General features: G+C 42.4%; 1 protein-coding gene across 5 annotated transcripts in view; it reads right to left on the bottom strand.

Moving 5' to 3' along the window:
• The window catches only part of strbp (spermatid perinuclear RNA binding protein), a 178,730-nt gene that overhangs the window by 16,843 nt on the left and 137,302 nt on the right, over nt 1-24,585 (bottom strand). For all 5 annotated transcript variants that reach the window (XM_070862708.1, XM_070862703.1, XM_070862705.1 and 2 more), the window contains exons 13-16: nt 22,845-23,012; nt 11,534-11,668; nt 4,359-4,499; nt 3,814-3,940 (exon numbers count right to left, since the gene is read on the bottom strand). In XM_070862708.1, the coding sequence (XP_070718809.1) occupies nt 3,814-3,940; nt 4,359-4,499; nt 11,534-11,668; nt 22,845-23,012 (571 nt within the window). The remainder of the gene's footprint in view (nt 1-3,813; nt 3,941-4,358; nt 4,500-11,533; nt 11,669-22,844; nt 23,013-24,585) is intronic.

Genomic DNA, 24,585 nt, shown 5'->3' with positions numbered 1-24,585 from the left:
GGTCCGATCCTGTCACTGCATTCCAAATGCGCTGCTATTTCATCCTTAATGATTAATTCCAACATTTCCCCCACTACTGATGTCAGGCTAACCGGTCTATAATTACCCATTTTCTCTCTCCCTCCTTTTTTAAAAAGTGGAGTTACATTAGCTACCCTCCAGTCCATAGGAACTGATCCAGAGTCGATAAGATTGTTGGAAAATGATCAGCAATGCATCCACTATTTCTAGGGCCACTTTCATAAGTACCCTGGGATGTAGACTATCAGGTCTCGGGGATTTATCGGCCTTCAATCCCATCAATTTCCCTAACACATTTCCCGCTTTATAAGGATATCCTTCAGTTCCTCCTTCTCACTAGACCCACTGTCCCCTAGTACATTCGGAAGGTTATTTGTGTCTTCCTTCGTGAACACAGGTTTGGGGGAGAAAATTGGGAGGGTGGAAAAATAAAAGAAATTTACTATTACAGCAGCTCTACAAGGCATCTTAGTATCAAATGCATAATCTCAACAAGTCAGCAATTGCCTCTATAAATAATAATAAAGGACTTCCTATAACCAAATGGATAACTATATAAAGTCTTGATATATTTCCCCATACTCAATTATTTGTAGTTGTTAAACATTTCAAAAGGCCTTCTGATAAGTGATTTGGACAATGCACAACTTGTAACATAATTCAGAAGGAACATTCCCATGAAGAAAATAATTAACAAATTGGAGTCCAAAATCAAATCTCAATTCTGCTGCTAGAAAGTATGTGAAAATGACCCATGTGAACCACGTGCCAATTTTCCTTTCTTTCCTTCCCTGCCCAGCCTCTAGTTGGCACCTCCCTTGATGGCACAACTGAGGTTACTAACGCCCTGTGCAAGGAATCTTTGGGACAGCAGTTTGAAACAACAACACAATACCATCTCTGGAAAAATAAAACATTTATATGATTTGTCACAGATTGGTTTACAACACTTAACTCCAGTACCCATGCGAATGTAAATGTGTAAAAGTACAACATTGTGACCCATCAGGAAGGGAATGTGCTGCTGCTGAAATTCTACATTGGACAGTATTTCCTAAATATGAACTGAATTAAGGTATGTCCCCTATTACTGGCAAGAATGGGCCATTGATTAAAAAAGTTGTGTCCACATGCAATGAGTCAGCGTTAAACTTGCTGAATGATCAATTATGGGGCCTCTACTTTAACTGAATTAGTAAATTGAAATCATTAATGAATCAGCCATATACTCTTATAGATAGATGAACACTGACTCAATAATGAGTACTATCAAAGCATTCAATGTATTTATAGTCCCCATTAAAAATAAGCTAGAAAAATTAATTTAAAAATATCAAGAACAGAATGTTGAGGTAATGACTGGGTACTTATTCATCTTGGCACCTTAATAAAGTAACCTAGAGCCAGGCTGACGTTTTGGGTGTTTTTTTTTAAAAAAACGGTCAAAGAGAATTTGTAGATTAAAAGGGGGCATTGTTCCTATAGCTTGGACAAGTGAGGAGTGGAAAGGTTCACGTACCCAGCAGTGAATGTATTTGGACTGAGGGTTTGTAAATGTGTGGTACAGACTTGTCTCCAACTGATAATCAGATAAGTGCCAAGCTCGTCTATATCTCATGACTCTGATACTGTGCTAAGAGACCAACAAATTGAATAAAAATTGTTTGGCATTATATATTTTTGCTGAGAGCCGAGATCTATTTTTTAATCATTCCTAGAGGTATGAATGCATAAAACAAAAAGTAAAGTATTCCATCAACTGAATATAGAAGAAAAAAACAAAATCACCACTAAACAGTAAGTATATCCTGCAGGGGAAGGGGAATCTACTAAACTAACTTGTGAGCATTGGTTGTGTTTGGTAATTGATCGCCTTGATGACCGATGGTGAAATGCTTGGAAGAACTGTGACATATGGAATGGATTCCTTCGAGGACCCCACAGTACAAGGACTACACTTCCTCCCACCCCACTTCCTGCAAGGACTCCATTCCATTCTCCCAATGTTTCTCCGTCTTCGTCACATTGTTCGGACGATGCCACCTTCCACACTAGTGCTTCCGATATATCTTCCTTTTTCCTCAAATAAGGATTCCCCTCTGCTGTGGTTGACTGGGCCCTCGAGTGTGTCCATCCCATTTCCCGCACTTCTGCTCTCAACCCCCCCCTCCCTCCTGAAACCACGATAGAGTTATCCCTTGTCCTCACCTTTCACCCCACCAATCTCTACGTTCAACGGATCATTCTCCGCCACCTCCAGTGTGATCCCACCACCAAACACATCGTCCCCTCGCCTGCCCTTTCAGCATTTTCAAGGGACCGCTCCCTCGGACACCCTGGTCCACTCCTCAATCACCCCCAACAGCCCCTCCCCTCCCCATGGTACCTTCCCGTGCAAGTACAGGAGGAGGTGCAACATCTGCCCTTTTACCCCTTCCCTTCCCACCATACAGGGCCTCAAACACTCTTTCCGGGTGCTTGTACTTCTTGCAAGTTAGTATACTGTATTCGCTGTTCACGATGCGGTCTCCTCTACATTGGGGAGACCAAACGCAGATTGGGCGACCGCTTTGCGGAACACCTCGTTCAGTCCGTAATTGTAACCCTGAGCTTCCGGTCGCCTGTCACTTTAATTCTCTGCTCCACTCCGATCTCTCCGTCCATGGCCTCCTCCACTGTTCCACGACGCTCAACGCAAGCTCAAGGAACAGAACCTTATCTTTTGATTAGGCACTTTACAGACTTCTGGACTCAACATCCGAGTTCAATAATTTCAGACCATAACTTCAGGCGGCAGCCGTTTATGATTCTGCCATCCCCATTTGCGGCATTTAGTCTCTGCTGCCTTCCACCCTATCACAGACCGTCCCTTTTGTTCTTTCCTCCCCTTCCCCTTTCCCTGCACCTGCTTAAAATCTGTTACATCTATAACTTTCCCAGTTCTGACGAAGGGTCTCAGACTTGAAACATTAACTGTTTCTCTCTCCGCGGATGTTGCCTGGCCATGCTGAATGTTTCCAGCATTTACTATTTTGGTTTCTGAAGGATCAAACCTTCCTCGCAAACGGTGGACAACCGTCAACTGCCTCAGAACCAGGCACGGTCAATGCTATCACCTTCTAATAGGTGGAAGCATCCCCATCATGCGACTGTGGAGCTCCTCATCAGACCCTGGAGCACATCACTGAGCACTGCCCTCAGAGGGAATTCGCAGGCAGCCTACAAGATATCCACGCTGTTACACCGGGAGCTTTGGTCTCGATATCCGACTTAGATATTGACATCTGACTTGCTTTGCTACTCATCATCATCATAGGCAGTCCCTTGGAAGCGAGGAAGACTTGCTTCCACTCCCATATGCTACTACCATATTGAAAGAAGTAGTTTAGTAATGTTTTTAAAAAGAGTTAATTTTCAGTGTATAACTAATATTTGCTAGTAGATGTCACTGATATATTAATGTATTAGCCAGTATTATCACCTCACACATTTATCTTGCCACATGTGCGATGATTTTTTTAGTATTTCAAATTATGCTTTTTCAACAGTGATTTTAAAATATGGTTTGCTCTATTTTGATTTTCTCACAAGTAAGCAAAATCAGATGTGAAGTTAACACTGAGATGCTCGTGTACTTTAGTTTGCACGGCTGTGCCGAATACAGAGGTGACTTAATTCCTGTGGCCTTCCAGCAATGCCTATAAGATGACAGAATGGGACTTTTATAAAGTAAATAGTGTTATCTTCAGTAAGTTTTAACTTTGACTACTGCCGTTCTGCGATGTGCCATACCTGGTGTTAGATATCCTGGAGCAGCTGTTACTGTTGCACCAGCAAATGCTCCTCTACTCAAGGCGCCTCTGCCTCTGCCTCTGAGCGACTGGACTGCAGCTGTTGGAGCAGCTATTGGACCCTTAATCTTCACAACATGAAAGACATTAAAATCCATGAGCAAACAAAAAATGATTGCTTCACTGAGATTAAATTAAAGTGTTAATTTAAAAAAAAATCAAAGCATCATGGTTTCAGGTTTAGAAGAAGTCAATCCTGTAATGAGCAAATTAAATTACACATCTTCCATTTGCACAGTTCAGAACACATTTGCAGAACTTACAAGAAATGCAAGGAAACTTATGTAGAAAATGATAAAATCCCCGAAAAAAGCTACAAATGCACGTAACTACACATGACATTTGGATATATAGATGGCTACGTTGCTGCTGATGGGTCTTTTTAAAAAAAAAACATGTTATTTGTGATTTAAAATAATAAAACCACTGACCTATCTTCCATTGTTAAATGCAACAGAGGTAGAAATAAAACCATAGAAACCTTACCGGAGGACCAGTCCTCTTTTTCTTGTTGTTTGCAGCACTGGGACCAGAAAACAATCTTTCAAGGGCAGCTAAAGCAGCACTGGCCTTTGCTACTTTCTTATTAGGACCTGCTCCTTTGAATTTCTGACCATCTACTTCCACCTGTGAAGAAAATGAGAATTTTCAAATCAGGTTCTGTACAAACGATTAGATAATTGTTGAAAATTTCAACTGCTAAAGGTTCACATATCTCCAAGTCATTATGATAAATATATAAATGCAATTATTGTCCATAGGTTGAATTACAATTACTGCCAAGGATTTGTAATGTATTTAAGGCATCAAAAGAATCAATAACAATATTTATTCTTGTCTCTAACAGAACTATCATATTTAAAAACCACTTCAGTCAATACCAAAACCACATTAAGATCTGTTCATTTTCTTAAAACGTAATTGTAAGTATGCATACATGTATACAAAAATAGTGGGTTTAGAATAATATACACAAGTCCAACTATTGTTTATTGAAGCTACTGAAAGTGAATTTAATGTTAAGAATTTCTCTATTTAAGCATGAAACAGAGATCAAAATGATTAACTTTCTTAAATGTAAAACTTTGAGATTATTTTTCTACAATTGATGGCAAGGTTACTTAAAAAAAAACTCTGGGTATTTTGGCTTCGATGGCCCCAAGTTTCCACACGCTACAAAACGGGCGCCCCTCCGAGCTGGGCGCCCGTTTTTCGCGCCAAAAACGGCGCCTGAAAAAAAACGCGCGATTCTGGAGCGTCCTGCAGGGCGCGGCGCCCAAGGGGGCGGAGCCTACCATTCGCGCCGATTTTGTAAGTGGGAGGGGGCGGGTACCATTTAAATTAGTTTTTTTCGTACCGGCAACGCTGCGCGTGCGCGTTGGAGCGTTCGCGCAGTGTGAAGAAAACAGTAGCTGTTTAATTTTTGAAAATTTTTTAATAAAAGCACATTGCCCTTCTATGATCAGCACTGAGGCTTCTTGCAGCAGTGAGAAGGCTGCAGGAAGCCTCAGAGGTTGAGGCAGCCGTTTCCCGACGGCCTCTCCCCCCGCCCCACCCCTGCCGTCGGGAATGGCTGCTCAACTTCTGAGGCTTCCTGCAGCCTTCTCACTGCCTCCTTCCCCCCCGCCCGCTGTCGGGAACGGCTGCCTCCTCCCTCCCTCCCGTTCGCGGGAACGACGCCACACCGCTGAGCTGACTGTAAGGCATCCACCTCAAGTGGAAGGCAGCTTGCTGCCTGCTTACTGCCCCCTCCCTCCCTCCCGTTCCCGGAAACGACGCCACACTGCTGAGTTGACTAAGGCTTCCACCTCAAGTGGAAGGCTGCTTGCTGCCTGCTTACTGCCCGACTGCCCCTCCCTCCCTCCCGTTCGCGGGAACGACGCCACACCGCTGAGCTGACTGAAGCACTTTCACACAGGTAGGAAGATGGTTTATTTAATCTTTTCTTTGCTTATAAATGTTTATTCAGGTTGGATTTATTTGTATAATATTTGTATAAGTATAAATAAGGATTTATTGTAGAATTTAATGACTTCCCTTCCCCCCCCCCACCTCGTTCTGGACACCTAATTTGTAAACTGCGCCTGATTTTTTAATGTGTAGACAAGGTTTTTTCAATTCTGCAAAAATCTTCACTTGCTCCTTTCTAAGTTAGTTTGGAGTACGTTTTCACTGTGGAAACTTTGAAATCAGGCGTCAGTGGCCGGACACGCCCCCTTTTGAAGAAAAAATTCTGTTCCAAAGTGAAACTGTTCTAACTGACTAGAACTGTGGAGAGTTGCGATTTCTAAGATAGTCCGTTCTCCACCAGTTACTCCTAAAAATCAGGCGCAAATCATGTGGAAACTTGGGCCCTATGTTTCAGAATATTCTGGTTCGTGTCCAAAGAGCGTGTTTTCACTTTCAAGTTAACTCGGTAAATTTGCTGCCATGCCCATCAAACAAAGAATCGTCGTCAGTTCAATTCTGCTACTGGTTTTTATCTCATGCCTTCCTGTGATCATTCTTTTGATTTCGGCATTAGCTGGAAAAAGTGTCTGGTTTTACTTTGTATCTTCATATGATCCTCCTGGTCTTGCGAGATATCATGCGGAGAAAGCAACCGCTTTGCATGCTGTGATGTGACTCGGTACCATTGCCGAAGCAGGAATCTGCTCACCAAGACTCAGTCACCGCATGGCGGCGAGGTAGGTAAGTCGCATCATCAATGGTTTTCATGGACAAGATGAACTTGGGAGAATGCACGAGGGGAGACAGGGCAAGTTTGGCTTGGTCGTCAAGGGGGAAGGGTGGAAGTCGCAGAGGGAGCTGGACAGATGGTCTCCGTATTGGTGATGAAGAAGTCCATGAGCTCCTTACACTTGTCAGAGGCAAAAGTGAAGAGGGCAGGCTTTAAGGAGACAGTTGGTAGTGGAGAAAATAAGTCTGGGGTTATCTTTGCTCCCCAGAATTATCCTGGAGTAGTGTGTGATTTTGGCAAATGCGAACGAGGTCCGATAGTGCTCAATATAGTTCAGCCAGATGTGGTGATGGATGGCTAAACAAGTTGTGCGCCAGATACGCACAAGTCTGCACCCCTTGTTCTTATAAGAGAGATCATGGGAGACGAAGTGTGTGGGATGGCCGTGAGTATGAATCTTTATATGGAGGGAGGGTTAAGGGAGGACAGGAAGTCAGTTAATACTGACCAGAGGAGGCAAAAGCAGCTCAGATGAAGATTAAAATCGAGGATGAGTTGTTGCTCAGTGCAGAGGCCAAGGGAAGATACCTTGATGAGAAATTTGGGGTGGGGCTTTGACAAGCAAAGTTTTTAAAGGAAAGGTAAGAGGGGTGGAACAAGGTGAGATACTCAAAGGAAGAGAAAGTATCAGAGAATTGAATAGCGGTGTTCAAGATTATGAGAGCTTTTGATAGTCTCGATGGGGGTAAATTGCTTCCACTGATGACAGGGTCAGTAAATAAAGGACACAGATTTAATATCATTGGCAAATGAATCAGAGGGGAGATTAGAAATTTTTTTGCCCACAGCAAGTTATGATCTGGAATGCATTGCCTGAAAGGGTGGTGGAAAGAGATTCAATAGCAACTTTCAAAAGGGAATTGAATATATACTTGAAAAGGAAAATTTTGCAGGCCGACAGGGAAAAGAGCAGGGGAGTGGGACTAATTGGATAGCTCTTTTCAAAGAATCGTTACAGGCACGATTCCTGTCTTTCCAATTGGAACCCGACCCCTCAACCTGAACAGTGCCATAACCTTTCACACACAGAGGACCTGAGATCTCTAGTATCACTCTATGGCATCTTATCCTACAGTACATCTCTTGGGAGTGTAGATGCACACCACCAACTGACCAGTTGAAGGAATCTGATCGCTAATTTGGTCACTATGACTCATGACGCACCTGGGTCACAAAATGATATGCTTGTTTACCCTACTGCTCTTGCGTTACAGGTTGTGCAACCATATCAATAGATCTGACAAAGAGTCAATGACCTGAAACATTTACTCTGTTTCTCTCTCCACAGTTGCTGCCTGACCTGTTGAGTTTTTCCAGCATTTTCTGTTTCTATTTCAGATTTTGCTTTTGCATATTGTTAGATCGTCTGGAACCGCTTAAGATTTTGATCCCGTAGCATTAGCTAACAGACTATTGCAATGGGTTACATTCTCCTCCTCCAGTCACAATGTCCAAATATCACATAGCTCGATGACTATTTCTTGTGCATGTACCATACAGCCCTGGTGAGCAGTCGACCAGAGTTCTGGGCCTCTGATTACTGGGTTGACATCCAGTGAGGTACTTGTGTCTCATGAGAGTGGAGTGGTGCCCCATATCTTATCTAGCCAATCTCCCAATCAAACTAATGACCTGCCCAGCTAAAAAGGGGTCTTTGTTACAGTAAAATCCAGAGTATGAGCTGCTGGATGCAAAGCAGTGTGGAATAAATGGGTTGTCTCTTATGCCATTAGGCACAGAAAAAATGTTCCATACAGTGCTTTTTGCAACATGGTAAATTTTTAGCTGTATGCTTCAAAAATTGTCAATCAATAAAATAGCACATTTTGCAATTTCACAGTGCATACTTGCCAGTGGATCAATGCGAGAAAATGTGATGAGCACTTTCCTGCTAAGTAACTATATCAGCCTAAACTTCTGTTCCACTTATGGTGGCTTGATAATTCAAAAGCGCTTATGAAACGGTCTTCATCATCAACCTCCTTAAAATTTGGTATCAAGTGGATTGAATGAAATGAATCCCCACAGTATTATAGGCTTAATGAACTATATCCTCTCTTAACATACCCGCAAATTGATACACCCCTTTGGCAGTCAGTTCAAGAGCTTGGGGTATCTGTCAGTCCCTTTCGTTGCCAATTCTCCTCTTTGCCATTTTGCCAGTCATCCACCGTGAATCTGTGGCGTTGTTTCTGCACTTCGTATCTATGGCTTTCTTTCTCCACCTCATGTTATTGCGGTTTCTCCACCTCAAAGGTGTGCCATTCCTCCTGCACCTTGTGCTGTTATTTCCTAAAGCATTAACCTAAAGCCTGTGGGCATATTACTTCGCTTTTACCTCAGCAGGTAAGTGGGCTAATTCTATGGGGGTAGTTTTAATCCCCCCAAAACACGGGTGTGTTTGGGTCGGTCGGGCGGAAAGTAAAAATTTCAAACAGGAATTCAACACGTCTCGAACCCGACCACATCCGATTTTAATGGAGGTGAGACGAGCGACCAATACGCTCTCAGGAGGCAGGTCGGTCACTCAAACCTTTTATGGAGGCTGCGTGCCTTCATTTTAACAAAGTTTGTATTTTGTTTTACTGTCGTCTGGTTTTCCCAGGACTCAGGAAACCCAGCAGGTAAAAGGAGCCAAGAAGGAGCTGTATCCATAAGGTAAAGTGTCTTTACAGCACTACTTGTGGGCCAGGAGGAGTAGTGTTTCCTCCTAGCTCAACAAACTTATCCTGCAAACAACCCCCTCCCCACGAGCGATCACCAGCCCTAACTCTCGCCCCCTCGCGATAGGTCAGCTTCCCCGATACCCTTCCCCCGCCCCCCCACGCGGTTTGACAGCTTCCCCACGCTCTACCCACCCCACCCACAATCTCTCCTGCTACCACCACCACTAAACTTACCGGCTCCTCGGCTGTGGCCTTTTACGAAGCCTTCCTCGACCAACAGGCAGCCAAGCCGGTCAATCAGGCTGGCTTCAGGGCAGGGAAACCGGGAAAAATGATCTCGCACGCTGTGGTGTTAAAACCAGCTTTCCCAATCATAGAAACCCCACTTCGAAAACCCAACCCAATAATCATCTGAGTGTTAGAAACTAAGGATGCCTAAAAATGTATAAAACTGATATGTAATGCTGTGTTTTAAATCGTTGTTCTGAACTGGAGACGGTGTTTGCTTAGAATGCTAATTATCTGTGGTTTTTAAGAAAAAGCTTCAGCTTAAGACAATTTGGATGGAAAGGCTTAGAATCGAAGGATGTTTGTAGCAATTAGTGTAAACAGGCATTTTGCTATGTCGTAAAGACTGGTTGAGGTGACAAAGCTCTGGTTTGGGCCTCATAGTTCAAAGGACTAGACTTTATATTGAGGGAATAGGGACAAGATAGATGAAATGTTTTTCACAGGAAGAAACCCTGGGTTAGTATAAACAGAGAAAGATTAAAGAAATTCTACAGAAAAGCAACTTCGATAAGGTATAAATGATGACGGGTGACTAAAATTGTAAGCCATCTTTAGGGCGGGTTCTTGAAACAAGAATGAGACAAACAACTAGAAGTCTTATTGGATGTTAAGTTTTTAGGGAAACCTCTATAGGTCAAAAGGCCTCGTCATTATTTAGTTTCAGCCACACTCCCAAAAATAGGTTAAAAGTGACTTCCTGGAAGCTTGTAGTCACAGACGGAAAGCGGCACACAGATGGAAAACAGAGAAAGAGAAGGAGGCTCACAGACGAAAGGAGAGTGAGTGAGTTACGGTCGTATGTTTTTACTGCATAACTAATGTGTTATATTTCGTCTTCAACTCTGATTAAACACAATTATCCACCATGTTGGTTTGCATCCGAATCTGATTATTTAAAATGACGAGAAATAGCCGTAAAGAGGCAATTTCCAACAGGAGCCTATTTCTCTAAAAAAAAAAATATACCAATTACAGAGTTTGCTTTTAAGCACTCCTGTGCTTGCATAGCACCTTGAAGTTTTACACTCCTGACTTATTTAAGACCAAAAGTACCATTATATGCCATCTTAATGAAGTAATTTCACGAATATATTGAACAATTGCTTTTATCCAACTGAACGAGAGGGCCAAAGTGCCAGAGCAAGGAAGGAAGGTGACCTGAAAGTATGTCCGAAATATCCATTGCACTTAATTTATTTTGTAATTGTCTTGTGGAAATGGTAAATGGTTAGCGCCATATGCCGATACAAGTGGCTGTCCGTGACAAGCGTGAACGATGTAAGTGATGAGGACTGTACCACGTTAAATCTGTATGTTTTTTGTCACTGATGTTTAATTACAGACACTTTGTTCGTGTACAAAATCTTAACATAAAATAAAATACATTTGATAGACACTTCAGAAATATTTCCAAGGCTGCTAAGCAGTAACAAAAGAAAAGGCATTATGATAGTTACAGTGCAATGTAAATAAAAAAAACTTTAGACTATATATCCTCCCCCAGCCAGAAGGATGGTTTCTGCTACTGCTGTCAATACTGATGCACAATTGACAAACAGGCACTTCACTGGCATTTGATTGAGACAGCATAATCAATGCATGTCATTGGAATATCAGAGAAGGCTTGAGATCTCAAACTCGAGGTCAGCATGTTAACTATCGGTAGTGCAGTCCAGCCCATACTGTAGTTCTCTAGCTGGAGGATTAGTGTTACTAGAGATCTTTTAAGCACACGAAACACACTTAATACTTAACTTTCTCCAGCAAGTACTCCAAAGAGCACAAGCCAGAAGACTCAGTTTTCCTTCTTTGTTACCTGGTGACATGCACTTCTGAAAAGTCAAATGACATTTGTCATTTTAAGCCCAGTTTTTTTCCGAAAAAGTGTGTAATGTTTGACCTTAGGATTCACAAATTAGACTTCATTATTTATTTTTAAATAAATGCAATAAATTCTAATGTACCTCCATAACGAAGCGCTTGTCATGACTCCCACCAGTTTCAGATATCAATTCATATTTCAAACCCCTCCTCTTTTCATTCAGCTCCATAACTGGGTTTTTTCCACTGGCAGTTAGGATCGGACCCTGTGTTCTCATCTATATATAAACAAAATATAAGCAAAATATTTTACGTACGACATAAAACACGGTTTGATTTAAACAGTAGTACGTCTTAAAATAAATCAGTTAAAAAATTTGTGGTTTACATAGGATTATTTTGTCTATTTCTAGTCAACGGTTTAAACTGAAAATACCAAAGACAATACCTGTCAAAACTAGCTGGGAAGACCTACTGACCCCAAGATAAGAACATAAGAAATAGGAACAGGAGTAGGCTGTATGGCCCCTCGAGCCTGCTCCGCCATTCAATGGCTGATCTGATCATGGACTCAGCTCCACTTCCCCGCCCGCTCCCCATAACCCCTAATCGTTTAAGAAACTGTTTATTTCTGTCATAACTTTATTCAATGTCCCAGCTTGCACAACTCTGAGGCAGTGAATTCGACAGATTTACAACCCTCAGAAGAAATTTCTCCTCATCCCTGTTTTAAATGGGTGGCCCCTTATTCTAAGATCATGCCCTCTAGTTCTAGTCTCCCCCATCAGTGGAAACATCCTCTCTGCATCCACCTTGTCAAGCCCCCTCATAATCTTATACGTTTCTATAAGATCACCTCTCTTTCTTCTGAATTCCAATGAGTAGAGGCCCAACCTACTGACCCTTTCCTCCGAAGTCAAACCCCTCATGTATGGTGATTGGGTGCATCAATCATTTTTATCTCAACTGTGCATGTTAATTTGGTCCCTGTACGTGGTCATGCTTAGTGACTTCCCAAAGTAGGAGCAGGGAGGTCTTACTGCAGTTGTACAGGGCCTTGGTGAGGCCTCACCTGGAATATTGTGTTCAGTTTTGGTCTCCTAATCTGAGGAAGGACGTTCTTGCTATTGAGGGAGTGCAGCGAAGGTTCACCAGACTGATTCCTGGGATGGCAGGACTGACATATGAAGAGAGACTAGATCGATTGGGCCTGTATTCATTGGAGTTTAGAAGGATGAGAGGGGATCTCATAGAAACATACAAGATTCTGACGGGACTGGACAGATTAGATGCAGGAAGAATGTTCCCGATGTTGGGGAAGTCCAGAACCAGGGGACATAGTCTAAGGATAAGGGATAAGCCATTTAGGACTGATGTGAGGAGAAACTTCTTCACTGAGAGAGTTGTTAACCTGTGGAATTCCCTACCGCAAAGAGTTGTTGATGCCAGTTCATTGGATATATTCAAGAGAGTTAGATATGGCCCTTATGGATAAAGGGATGAAGGGGTATGGAGAGAAAGCAGGAAAGGGGTACTGAGGTGAATGATCAGCCATGATCTTATTGAATGGTGGTGCAGGCTCGAAGGGCCGAATGGCCGACTCCTGCACCTACTTTCTATATTTCTATGCAATATTTTCCAGACTCACTCGCAAACATACATGCAAGTCAACAGGATTAGACAGTACAAAGGGATGTTTATCTACCAAAAATTTGTTTAAAACTTAAGACACAAAATGGTGTAGTACTTTACACACTACTCTATCGAACAATACCACTAATTGCTTTTCCAAGAGATTCCTTCTCAGAGTATAGTGAGATTGGTACAACCCCATAACGGAAAAAGACTTGCACATATGTGGCACCTTATCACATCTCTCAAATATGTCAAGGTTCCTCAGAAACAACAAATTACTTCGAAGTGGCTGTTATGCAGCTAGCATGCAAATTTAAAAAAGCGGCCATGGGCAGCGTGCCACTGCAAGGTACAGCGCGAGCTGGTGCAGGAGGGCGACGGCTGTGAAGAGTGACATCATCAAGATTCAGGTCGGTGATTGGAGCGTGGGCAGATACAGCAAGGTCAGGGCGAAGGAGCTGCGAGAGACTGTGGTGGGACGTGATCGAGGCCCAGGGGAGGTGCGAGTTCAGGGCCAGGGGCAGCACGGACCAGCCCACACTGCGATGTGTGCGCGCACTAGGTCCGTGCAGCAAAGCTGGTCTCCAGTCGTCTTGGGTAACCCTTAGCACTGGACCAAGACCTAGCTCTGTGCAACGGCCACCACACGTTAAAAAAATCCATGCACAGGCATCTTCCACCCTTCAACATGTAGTTCAGGTCCTTCATTGAAACACCTGTGAACTCGTCCTTTTTTTGGTGTGGAAGCAAGTCATCCTCGTTTTGAGGGACTGCCTATGATGATGATGAAAAACCTTTCAAATATCCAATTTTATCAAATAGCCCCAAACCTACAGTTTAAAATAACTCGCGATTGAGTCTTCTATGTGGGAGTTTCTATGTAACTAAATGAATCCGCCACTCTCTTTTTAAACTGGAAAACAGCTGTTTTCAGTCATGGGGAAAAGCTCACGACCAGTATTTCCGTTTAAACTATACTGTGCTCATCCAGGTCATCACTTGAAAGAGTTCCACTGAGAAAAAAAGATGCATCACTACAAATCTGTCGGTAGATTTTGCAATTTAAAAAAAAATATCCAGATTCATACAAACCTAATGTTGCATTAATCCTACCATTGAGTAATAAAAGACTATTTGATCCAGTTAACATCTCCAGTAAGAGCAGCAACAAATGTACCATTATCATTTAATGAATCATCTGCAATATTGATTTTGCCCTTCCAGGCTCGGAAAACACAACTTTAAATGCAAAGACCAATGGCAGAAAGGTATTTGTCAACTCTTGGAGAGCTGATAAACCACACTGATGAAGAAATACACCTCAATCGCCAGCTTGGGCTCAAGATTATACTCAAGTCAGCATAGACTCTTGTTGCTCGTCAGCAGTTGAAAATAGACGTCAAATCAATTGGTGGCAGAGCAGAGGTAAGAGTACTCAGTGCCAGTTTGCCACTTATAAAAGATAGACTTTACTAGCAATCTAAACACTGGCTGGCTCTATGCCTGAACTTATAGCTAATTAAAGTGACCATTGCCAGTCTTTTTGAGCTATCAGTATAGATCAAATAAGGAAGTTTAGAAATAAAAGAATCTCCACATCAGCACAGTTTGCATGTCCGGTCCCTCTCTTCACCCAGTTCCTTATTTGAACACTCCAGGGTAGAAATTCAGCTTGGACAGTATTTCATCGGCCGCCTCTTATATGCCCCACCCAATACTCCATTCCATTGATTTCAATGGGATTGAATGTTGGGCAGGGTGAATTAACAAGTGACCCATGTACTATCATGGATGATTGCCCTCATCCTTGCTTGTTGCCAGCCAGCAGCTGCCTGCTCACCTACCTGGGGGCCTTGCAGAAGTAGAGACTTAAGCTGATTTGCCCGTTTACATTTGGAGGGTGCAATGGTTTTGAATGGCAGTTATCTGTTGGGACCAGTACAAACTGGACGGTCTGCACCTGGGCAGGACCGGAACCAATGTCCTAGGGGGAGTGTTTGCTAGTGCTGTTGGGGAGGAGTTAAACTAATATGGCAGGGGGATGGGAACCTATGCAGGGTGACAGAGGGAAGTAGAATGGGGGCAGAAGCAAAAGATAGAAAGAAGAAAAGTTTAGGACAGAGAAACCCAAGGCAAAAAGCAAAACGGGCCACATTACAGCAAAATCTGTTAGAAAGACAAGCCGAAGGCTCTGTGCCTCAATGCGAGGAGTATTCGGAATAAACAGCGCAGATAGCAGTTAACGGGTATGATGTAATTGGCATCATGGAGACGTGGCTCCAGGGTGACCAAGGCTGGGAACTCAACATCCAGGGTTATTCAACATTTAGGAAGGATAGACAGAAAGGAAAAGTTGGCTGGGTGGCATTGCTGGTTAAAGAGGAAATTAATGCAATAGTAAGAAAGGACATTAGCTTGGATGATGTGGAATCGGTATGGGTGGAGCTACGGAATACCAAAGGGCAGAAAACGCTAGTGGGAGTTGTGTACAGACCACCAAACAGTAGTAATAAGGTTGGGGACAGCAACAAACAAGAAATTGGGGATGCATGCTAGGGATGGTTTTCTAGACCATTATGTCGAGGAACCAACCAGGGAGCTGGCCATCCTAGACTGGGTGATGTGTAATGAGAAAGGACTAATCAGCAATCTTATTGTGCGAGGCCTCTTGGGGAAGAGTGACCATAATACAGTAGAATTCTTTATTAAGATGGAGAGTGACAGTTAATTCAGAAACTAGGATCCTGAACTTAAGGAAAGGTAACTTCGATGGTTTGCGGCATGAATTGGCTAGAATAGACTGGCAAATGATACTTAAAGGGTTGACGGTGGATAGGCAACGGCAAACATTTAAAGATCACATGGATGAACTTCAGCAATTGTACATCTCTGTCTGGAGTAAAAATAAAATGGGGAAGGTGGCTCAACCGTGGCTAACAAGGGAAATTAAGGATAGTGTTAAATCCAAGGATGAGGCATATAAATTAGCCAGAAAAAGCAACAAACCTGAGGACTGGGAGAAATTTAGAATTCAGCAGAGGAGGACAAAGGATTTAATTAAGAGGGGGAAAACAGAGTACGAGAAGAAGCTTGCCGGGAACATAAAACTGACTGCAAAAAGCTTCTATAGATATATGAATAGAAAAAGATTAGTGAAGACAAACGTAGGTCCCTTGCAGTCGGATTCAGGTGAATTTATAATGGGGAATAAAGAAATGGCAGACCAATTGAACAAATACTTTGGTTCTGTCTTCACGAAGGAAGACATTAATAACTTTCCAGAAGTACTAGGGGACCGAGGGTCTAGTAAAAAGGAGGAACTGAAGGATATCCTTATTAGGCAGGAAATTGTGTTAGGGAAATTGATGGGATTGAAGGCTGATAAATCCCTGGAGCCTGATAGTCTGCATCCCAGAGTACTTAAGGAAGTGGCCCGAGAAATAGTGGATGCATCATTTTCCAACAATCTATCGACTCTGGATCAGTTCCTATAGACTGGAGGGTAGCTAAAGTAGCACCACTTTTTAAAAAGGGAGGGAGAGAGTAATTATCGACTGGTTAGCCTGACATCAGTAGTGGGGAAAATGTTGGAAACAATTATTAAGGATGAAATCGCAGCGCATTTGGAAAGCAGTGACAAGATCAGTCCAAGTCAGCATGGATTTATGAAGGAGAAATCATGCTTGACAAATCTTCTGGAATTTTTTTGAGGATGTAACTAGTAGAGTGGACAAGGGAGAACCAGTGGATGTGGTGTATTTGGACTTTCAAAAGACTTTTGACAAGGTCCCACACAAGAGATTGGTGTGCAAAATCAAAGCACATGATATTGGGGGTAATATACTGACGAGGATAGAGAACTGGTTGGCAGACAGGAAGAAGAGAGTCAGGATAAAGGGGTCCTTTTCAGAATGGCAGGCAGTGACTAGTGGAGTGCAGCAGGGCTCAGTGCTGGGTCCCCAGCTCTTTACAATATACATCAACGATTTAGATGAAGGAATTGAGTGTAATATCTCCAAGTTTGCAGATGACACTAAACTGGGTGGCGGTGTGAGCTGTGAAGGGGGTGCTAAGAGGCTGCAGGGTGAATTGGACAGGTTAGGTGAGTGGCAAGTGCATGGCAGATGCAATATAACGTCGATAAATGTGAGGTTAGCCACTTTGGGGGCAAAAATGCAAAGATAGATTATCTGAATGGCGGCAGATTAGGAAAAGGGGAGGTGCAACGAGACCTGGGTGTCATGGTTCATCAGTCATTGAAAGTTGGCATACAGGTGCAGCAGGCGGTGAAGAAGGCAAATGGTATGTTGGCCTTCATAGCTAGGCTATTTAAGTATAGGAGCAGGGAGGTCTTACTGCAGTTGTACAAGGCCTTGGTGAGGCCTCACCTGGAATATTTTGTTCAGTTTTGGTCTCCTAATCTGAGGAAGGACGTTTTTGCTATTGAGGGAGTGCAGCGAAGGTTGACCAGACTGATTCCCGGGATGGCTGGACTGACATATGAGGAGAGACTGGATCAACTGGGCCTTTATATATTGGAGTTTAGAAGGATGAGAGGGGATCTCATAGAAACATATAAGATTCTGACGGGACGAGACAGGTTAGATGCGGGTAGATTGTTCCCAATGTTGGGGAAGTCCAGAACCAGGGGACACAGTCTTAGGATAAGGGGTAGGTCATTTAGGACCGAGTTGAGGAGAAACTTCTTCATTCAGAGAATTGTTAACCTGTGGAATTCCCTGCCGCAGAGAGTTGTTGATGCCAGTTCATTGGATATATTCAAGAGGGAGTTAGATATGGCCCTTATGGCTAAGGGGATCAAGGGGTATGGAGAGAAAGCAGGAATGGGGTACTGAGGGAATGATCAGCCATGATCTTATTGAATGGTGGTGCAGGCTCGAAGGGCCGAATGGCCTACTCCTGCACCTATTTTCTATGTTGCTATTATTGAACTTAGGATTTACCCACCAATTGAAGTACTGCAAATAAACATTTTTTTTAAAATTCATTCACGGGATGTGGGCGCCGTGGCAAGGCCAGCATTTATTGCTCTCAAGGTGGTAGTGAGCCACCTTCTTGAACGTAAGGTACTTCCAACAGTGCTGTTAAGTTAGCCTAACATCCGTCATTGGGAAAATGCTGGAGCCCATCATTAAGGAAGCAGTAGCAGTACATTTAGAAAATCATAATGCAGACAAGCATGGTTTTATGAAAGGGAAATCATGTTTGACAAATTTGCTGGAGTTCTTTGAGGATGTAACGAGCAGAGTGGACAAAGGGGAAGCAGTCGATGTCGTGTATTTGGATTTCCAGAAAGCATTCGATAAGATGCCACATAAAAGGTTACTGCACAAGATAAGAGCTCACGGGGTTGGAGGTAATATATCAGCAGGAGAGGATAAATGGGTCATTTTCAGGTTGGCAAACTATAACTAGTGGGGTGCCACAGGGATCAGTGCTGGGGCCTCAACTATTTACAATGTATATTAATGACTTGGATGAAGGGACAGAGTGTAACGTAGTCAAATTTGCTGATGATACAAAGATAGGTGGGAAAGCAAGTTGTGAGGAGGACACAAACAATCTACAAAAGGATATAGACAGGCTCAATGAGTGGGCAAAAATCTGGCAGATAATGTTTTATTTATGTAACGCCTTTAACATAGTTAAACGTCCCAATGCAAATCATAACAATTTTACAACACGTTAAATATTGACCATTGAGGGAAAGAGAGAAAGCGTGAGAAGGAAGTGTAAAAAGAGATTAAAGGCTTGGGTCTGAAGCGGCAGCCAAAATGCAGACGCAGATAGATCAAATTACATTGTATTACTTACAATGAGTATACAACAGTAAAGATTAATTATAATTAAACAAAATTATATACCATAATTATAAATCAAGTTAAAATTAGAAAATCAGCAATTGAATCAATTTAAATAGTTTATTAGCTTTCTTTAAGATTCATTCCCTGTCCAGTGATTCAATTAATATGGAGGAACCAATCACTGTCCTCCATCCTTGTGATGTCGTAACTATTACTTTTTATTTCTCATTTTGTCCTCTTGATAGGACCTGTAATAGATGGGAGTATAATGTGCAAAAATGTGAGGTTATCCACTTTGGTAGGAAAAATAAAAAAGCAAATTACTATTTAAATGGGGAGATTACAAAATGCTGAGGTACAGAAGGATCTGGGGATTCTTGTACATGAAACATAAAAAATGAGTATGCAGGTACAGTAAGTAATCAGGAAGGCAAATGGAATATTGGCCTTTATTGCAAGGGGGGTGGAGTATAAAAGCAGAGAAGTCCTGCTCCAACTGTACAGGGTATTAGTGAGGCCACACCTAAAGTACTGCGTATAGATTTGGTCTCCGTATTTAAGGAAGGATATACTTGCATTGGAGGCAATTCAGATGGTTCACGAGGTTGATTCTTGAGATGAAGGGGTTGTCTTATGAAAAAAGGTTGAGCAGGTTGGGCCTATACTCATTGGAGTTTAGAAGAATGAGAGGTGATCTTATTGAAACATATAAAATTCTGAGGGGTCCAGACAGGATAGATGCAGAGGATGTTTCCCTTCATGAGGGAATCTAAAACTAGGGGCCATAGTTTCAGAATAAGCACCTCACAAAATTTAAGACAGAAATGAGGAGGAATTTTCTCTGAGGGTCGTGAATCTTTGAAATTCTCTACTCCAGAGAGCTGTGGAGGCTGGGTCATTGTCTCACTACCTTAAATATATTCACAGATTTTTGAATGATAAGGAAGTCAAGGGTTATGGGGAGCAGGCAGGGAAGTGGAGTTGAGGCCAGGATCAGACCAGCCATGATCTTATTGAATGGCAGAGCAGGCTCAAGGGGCCAAATGGCCTATTATTTCTTATGTTCTTAAGTAATGATGGAGTTCCAGGATTTATACCCAAGGATGATAACGGAACGGCAATATATTTCCAAGCTAGGATGGTATGCGACTTGGAGGGGAATTCGGAGGTGGTGGTGTTCCCATACACCTGCTGCCTTTGTCCTTCGAGGTGGTAGAGGTTGTGGGTTTGTGAGGTGCTGTCGAAGAAGCTTTGGCGAGTTGCTGCAGTGCATCTTGTAAATGGTACACACTGCAGCCACGGTGCGTCGGTGGTGGAGGGAGTGAATGTTTAAGGTGGTGGATGGGGTGCCAATAAAGAAGGCTGCTTTGTCCTGGATGGTAGACATTTCCACTATAGGATAAATAGACATTTCAAACCACAATACCTCCCAAATTCAAACAGCTACTCCAGCCACAATGTGATACAAGTGGTGACTAGGATACAAAGGTAAATGGCTCAACAAGAGACTAATAGTGTAGTTTAATGGACAGAAGGAGTGTGTTGGACGTATTTTATTTTGACTTTTCCCCTGCCCTGCTTGTCCGACTGTCACCGCCCACTCAATCCCTGCATTCCCAAATCGGTACTTCATCCCAATCTCCACCTGTATAAAGTAGTTACAAGCTATTTTATAGACAACACAAACTACAGTCACTGGTATTTTAAACATTGATTTTAAACATGCAAGTCAAATGAAGTGTTGAGAGTTTTGGAGCAGAGCAGCTGACAAACAAGACCCTCCATGGGCAGACAGGAACACTCAGGACTGGGGATGGGAAGATCAAGATATGGAGAGTGCATGGGCAGGGTGTATCAGTCCGTCTTCCCTATTGTTTGGTATAAGTCAATGTTCATGAAAGGCAAATCCTATTGAAGACAATTGAAGGGCAGTCAAAAGAAGAAAGCTGGACTGAAAGACATGTGTTCCACCAATGTGTTTCTCACAGTATAAATGGGACAGTTTTATCAACAGGAATTAAGTGTTTTTCCAATGTGGTTTTGCTGCATAAAGGAGGTACAATAACAAGTGATCACTGTAATAATATAGCTGGCCATTAGTCCAATTTTCTAAAATTTTAATCTGTGATAATTATGAAGGTAGAAAGGGTTAGTTGCTAGAATACATTTATGCTAATTAACAGTTCATGTAGAAAATCTAAAATCTAGCTCCTCACATTGATTATTTAAACACACATTTTAAAATAAGCCACAGCAGTATTTTCTTCTGAACTGTCATTATTCTCCTCCAGTTGAGATTTGGTAGAAAATATTTTTCACTTTGCATCCAATGTCGACATCAAACACTCCTACGATTAGATACATCACAAGCCAGATGCAATGAGATATAGACCTTCCCACACATTATACTGACAATCTGCCTGACCTTTAGAGCCATGAGCAACAGCTTCTACTGAATCCAATGTAAAATTTTAATTTCCCACATTCATCATCAACTCTAAACAAGATCATCATGGACTTGGTGCACAGTGGTAAATGGTCTCTAGTCAGAAGGTTGTGGGTTCAAGTCCCACTCTATAGACTTGAGCACAAAAATCGAGGCCGACACTCCAATGCAGTACTGAGGGGGTGCTGCACTGTCGGAGGTGCCCTCTTTCGGATGAGACATTAAACTGCTCTCTCAGGTGGACATAAAAGATCCCAGGGCACTATTGCGAAGAAGAGCAGGAGAGTTCGCCCCAGTGCCCTGGCCAATATTTAGCTCTCAATCAACATCACTAAAAACAGATTGTCTGGCCATCATCACACTGCTGTTTGTAGGAGCTTGCAGTACGCAAATTGGCTGCCGTGTTTCCCACATTACAACAATGACTACAATTCAAAATGGCTTCATTGGCTGTAAAGCACTTTGGGATGTTTTGAGATTATAAACTCAACCCAATCCTACTGGTCCACAAAATAAAAATTTTCAACTGGGCATAAGGCTGGTTGGTGTGGGAATTTCACAGTATAATGGAAGGATCAAGGCATATTGCTGGGCTTGGCAAGACCAGCTTTAACGTGCATATTCATTAAAAAAATCATACCAATTTGGTCAAAATCAAGATCTGTGTATGTGGCGAGGAGGATACATGTGTTGAGAGCTAGATTCACAATACACATATTCATCACTCTTAATGTCTCTAAAAATAATTACAATTTATGGTTGCACAAGAAAAGGTATCAAGTCTCACTTGCTCACTCCATTATCCATATTCTATCCATGATCTGATCAGACAATTTGCAATCTTTTCTGAACTCCGTATCTACCACTCTTTGTTGAATCAGGAGTTCATCCAATTTGTTTTTGAATGTTTTTGCTGAGCCAGAATTTATTCACCAGGTGGCAAACGTTGTCACATCAGGTGCTCAGAGCATTAAACAAACACTCCAGTAACTCGACCACACAACTTTAACTGAAATATACTGCTATGTTAACCAGCAATTTTTAATAGTAATTTAAAAATTACTATTTTTAAAATCATATTTTTCTCTCACCACTTCAATTTAAAAGACTGATGAAACCTGACAGCTGATCAGCCTACCTTATTGCCCAAAGGTAATCCATTTGCTATGTTTAACAAGCTTTTGGGAAAATAGTTACAACTGCACTTCTAAAGCACATACACTTTCAAATGTTCATCTCTGCTCCTACCCGATTTTCTACCTGCATAATTCTGGAAGAGCAAAGTAACCAACTATCTCCAACATGATTACTTTTAAAAAAATCCCAAGGTTAATAAAAGGAAAGTAACTTCATTTGGTTAAAACCTGATGTATAAAGATAACGAATACTGAATTTACTTTGAAACTTTTAAATTATGCACCTTTTTTTAAAAAGTTGCACAATAGTTATAAAGAAGATGTGAATTATAAAAGCAAAATACTTCATAAAAAGCAATAAACTGATTCTTTCTACCAATTTATTAATAATCGGGTATTTGAAATCTGGTACCTCTAGCGTATTGGTGCTGGCAGCAGTAGCACAGCCAGCTGTGTCATTGCTAGAGTTCGTAGAAACAGTCTCATTCTTATCATCGCCTGAGGACTTCTCCTCCATTTCCTGAGATTCCAAACCTATCTTCAAATCCATACCAGTTGGGCAGCCCATAGCCTGCAATACCTGTAACAAACAGTGACAATAAAAAAAAAGTGATTTCTGAAGCTTCAAGTGTTTCTCTGTCCCAATAGAAAAACTTCAAATAATCCCATTATTATTATTTTGCGTATAAACCTCAAACTATTTTTTATTATTTGTTTGTTCTTCGAATTTGGCAGACACTGGCAAGACACTTAATCCCTAGTTGCTCATGCAGTGGGACTGGAATCACATGCAGGTCAGGTGGGATAGGCTCCCTTCTTTAAAAGGACATGCGTGAACCAGTTGGATTCAGCAGCTTTCATGGCCATTTTTTGGCGCTGGCCAATAAATTAGCAGATTTTTTAAATTCAATTTTGCAACTTGCCATGACCTCTGGCTTACTGGTCCAGTACCATAACAATTAGGCTATTGTATTGTAAAAGTAGCATTAAAAATACATTATTCAAAGAGATTAATCTGTTGAAATTCGGGCCATCCATTTGGGTCAATCTCAGCCACCAAAATATCAAATGATCCACATTCCATATTAATACCATCAGCTCACACTGACACAACAGAAACCCGACAAACACAAAGCAACTGTTGCGAAACAAGATGCTTGAAATCAGGACTGCCACAGTCCACCACAGAGAGTATCCAAATGCAGAATTTTTGTAATCATTACAGATGCTGCAACTCAAAAATTTTATTTCAAATTACACCAATAGAAATCACATTGTAAATCTGTATTCCCCACTGAAATGGGACAGTGGATTAAATGTGTGTTAACAATTATCATAGGCAGTCCCTCAAAATCGAGGAAGACTTGCTTCCACTCTAAAAGTGAGTTCTCAGGTGACGACACGCCAATACAGGAATTACAGTCTCTGTCACAGGTGGGACAGACAGTCGTTGAAGGAAAGCCGCATGCTCCTTCCGCTGCGCTTGGTTTCTACATGCTCTCGGCAATGAGACTCGAGGTGCTCAGTGCCCTCCCGGATGCTCTTCCTCCACTTAGGGCAGTCTTTGGCCAGGGATTTCCAGGCGTCAGTGGGGATGTTGCACTTTATCGAGAAGGCTTTGAGGATGTCCTTGAAACGTTTCCTCTGCCCACTTAGGGCTCGCTTGCCATGTAGGAGTTCCGAGTAGAGCGCTTGCTTTGGGAGTCTTGTGTCGGGCATGCGGACAATGTGGCCTGCCCAGTGGAGCTGGTCGAGTGTGGTCAGTGCTTCGATGCTGGGGATGTTGGCCTGATCGAGAACACTGACGTCGGTGCATCTATCCTCCCAGGGGATTTGCAGGATCTTGCGGAGACATCAGTGGTATTTCTCCAGCGATTTGAGGTGTCTGCTATATATGGGCCACGTCTCAGCCATACAGGAGGGCGGGTATCACTACAGCCCTGTAGACCATAAGCTTGGTGCCAGTTTTGAGGGCCTGATCCTCAAACACTCTCTTCCTCAGGCAACCGAAGGCTGCGCTGGCGCACTGATGGTGGTGTTGGACCTTATCGTTGATGTCTGCCCTTGCTGACAGTAGGCTCCCGAGGTATGGAAAGTGGTCCACGTTGTCCAAAGCCGTGCCATGGATTTTGATGACCAGGGGGCAGTGCTGT

The sequence above is a fragment of the Pristiophorus japonicus genome, chromosome 20 (assembly GCF_044704955.1).
Source record: "Pristiophorus japonicus isolate sPriJap1 chromosome 20, sPriJap1.hap1, whole genome shotgun sequence".
Lineage (NCBI taxonomy): Eukaryota > Metazoa > Chordata > Chondrichthyes > Pristiophoridae > Pristiophorus > Pristiophorus japonicus.
The sequence above is the reverse complement of the archived record's forward strand: the minus strand, read 5'-3'. Positions and strand labels throughout refer to the sequence as shown.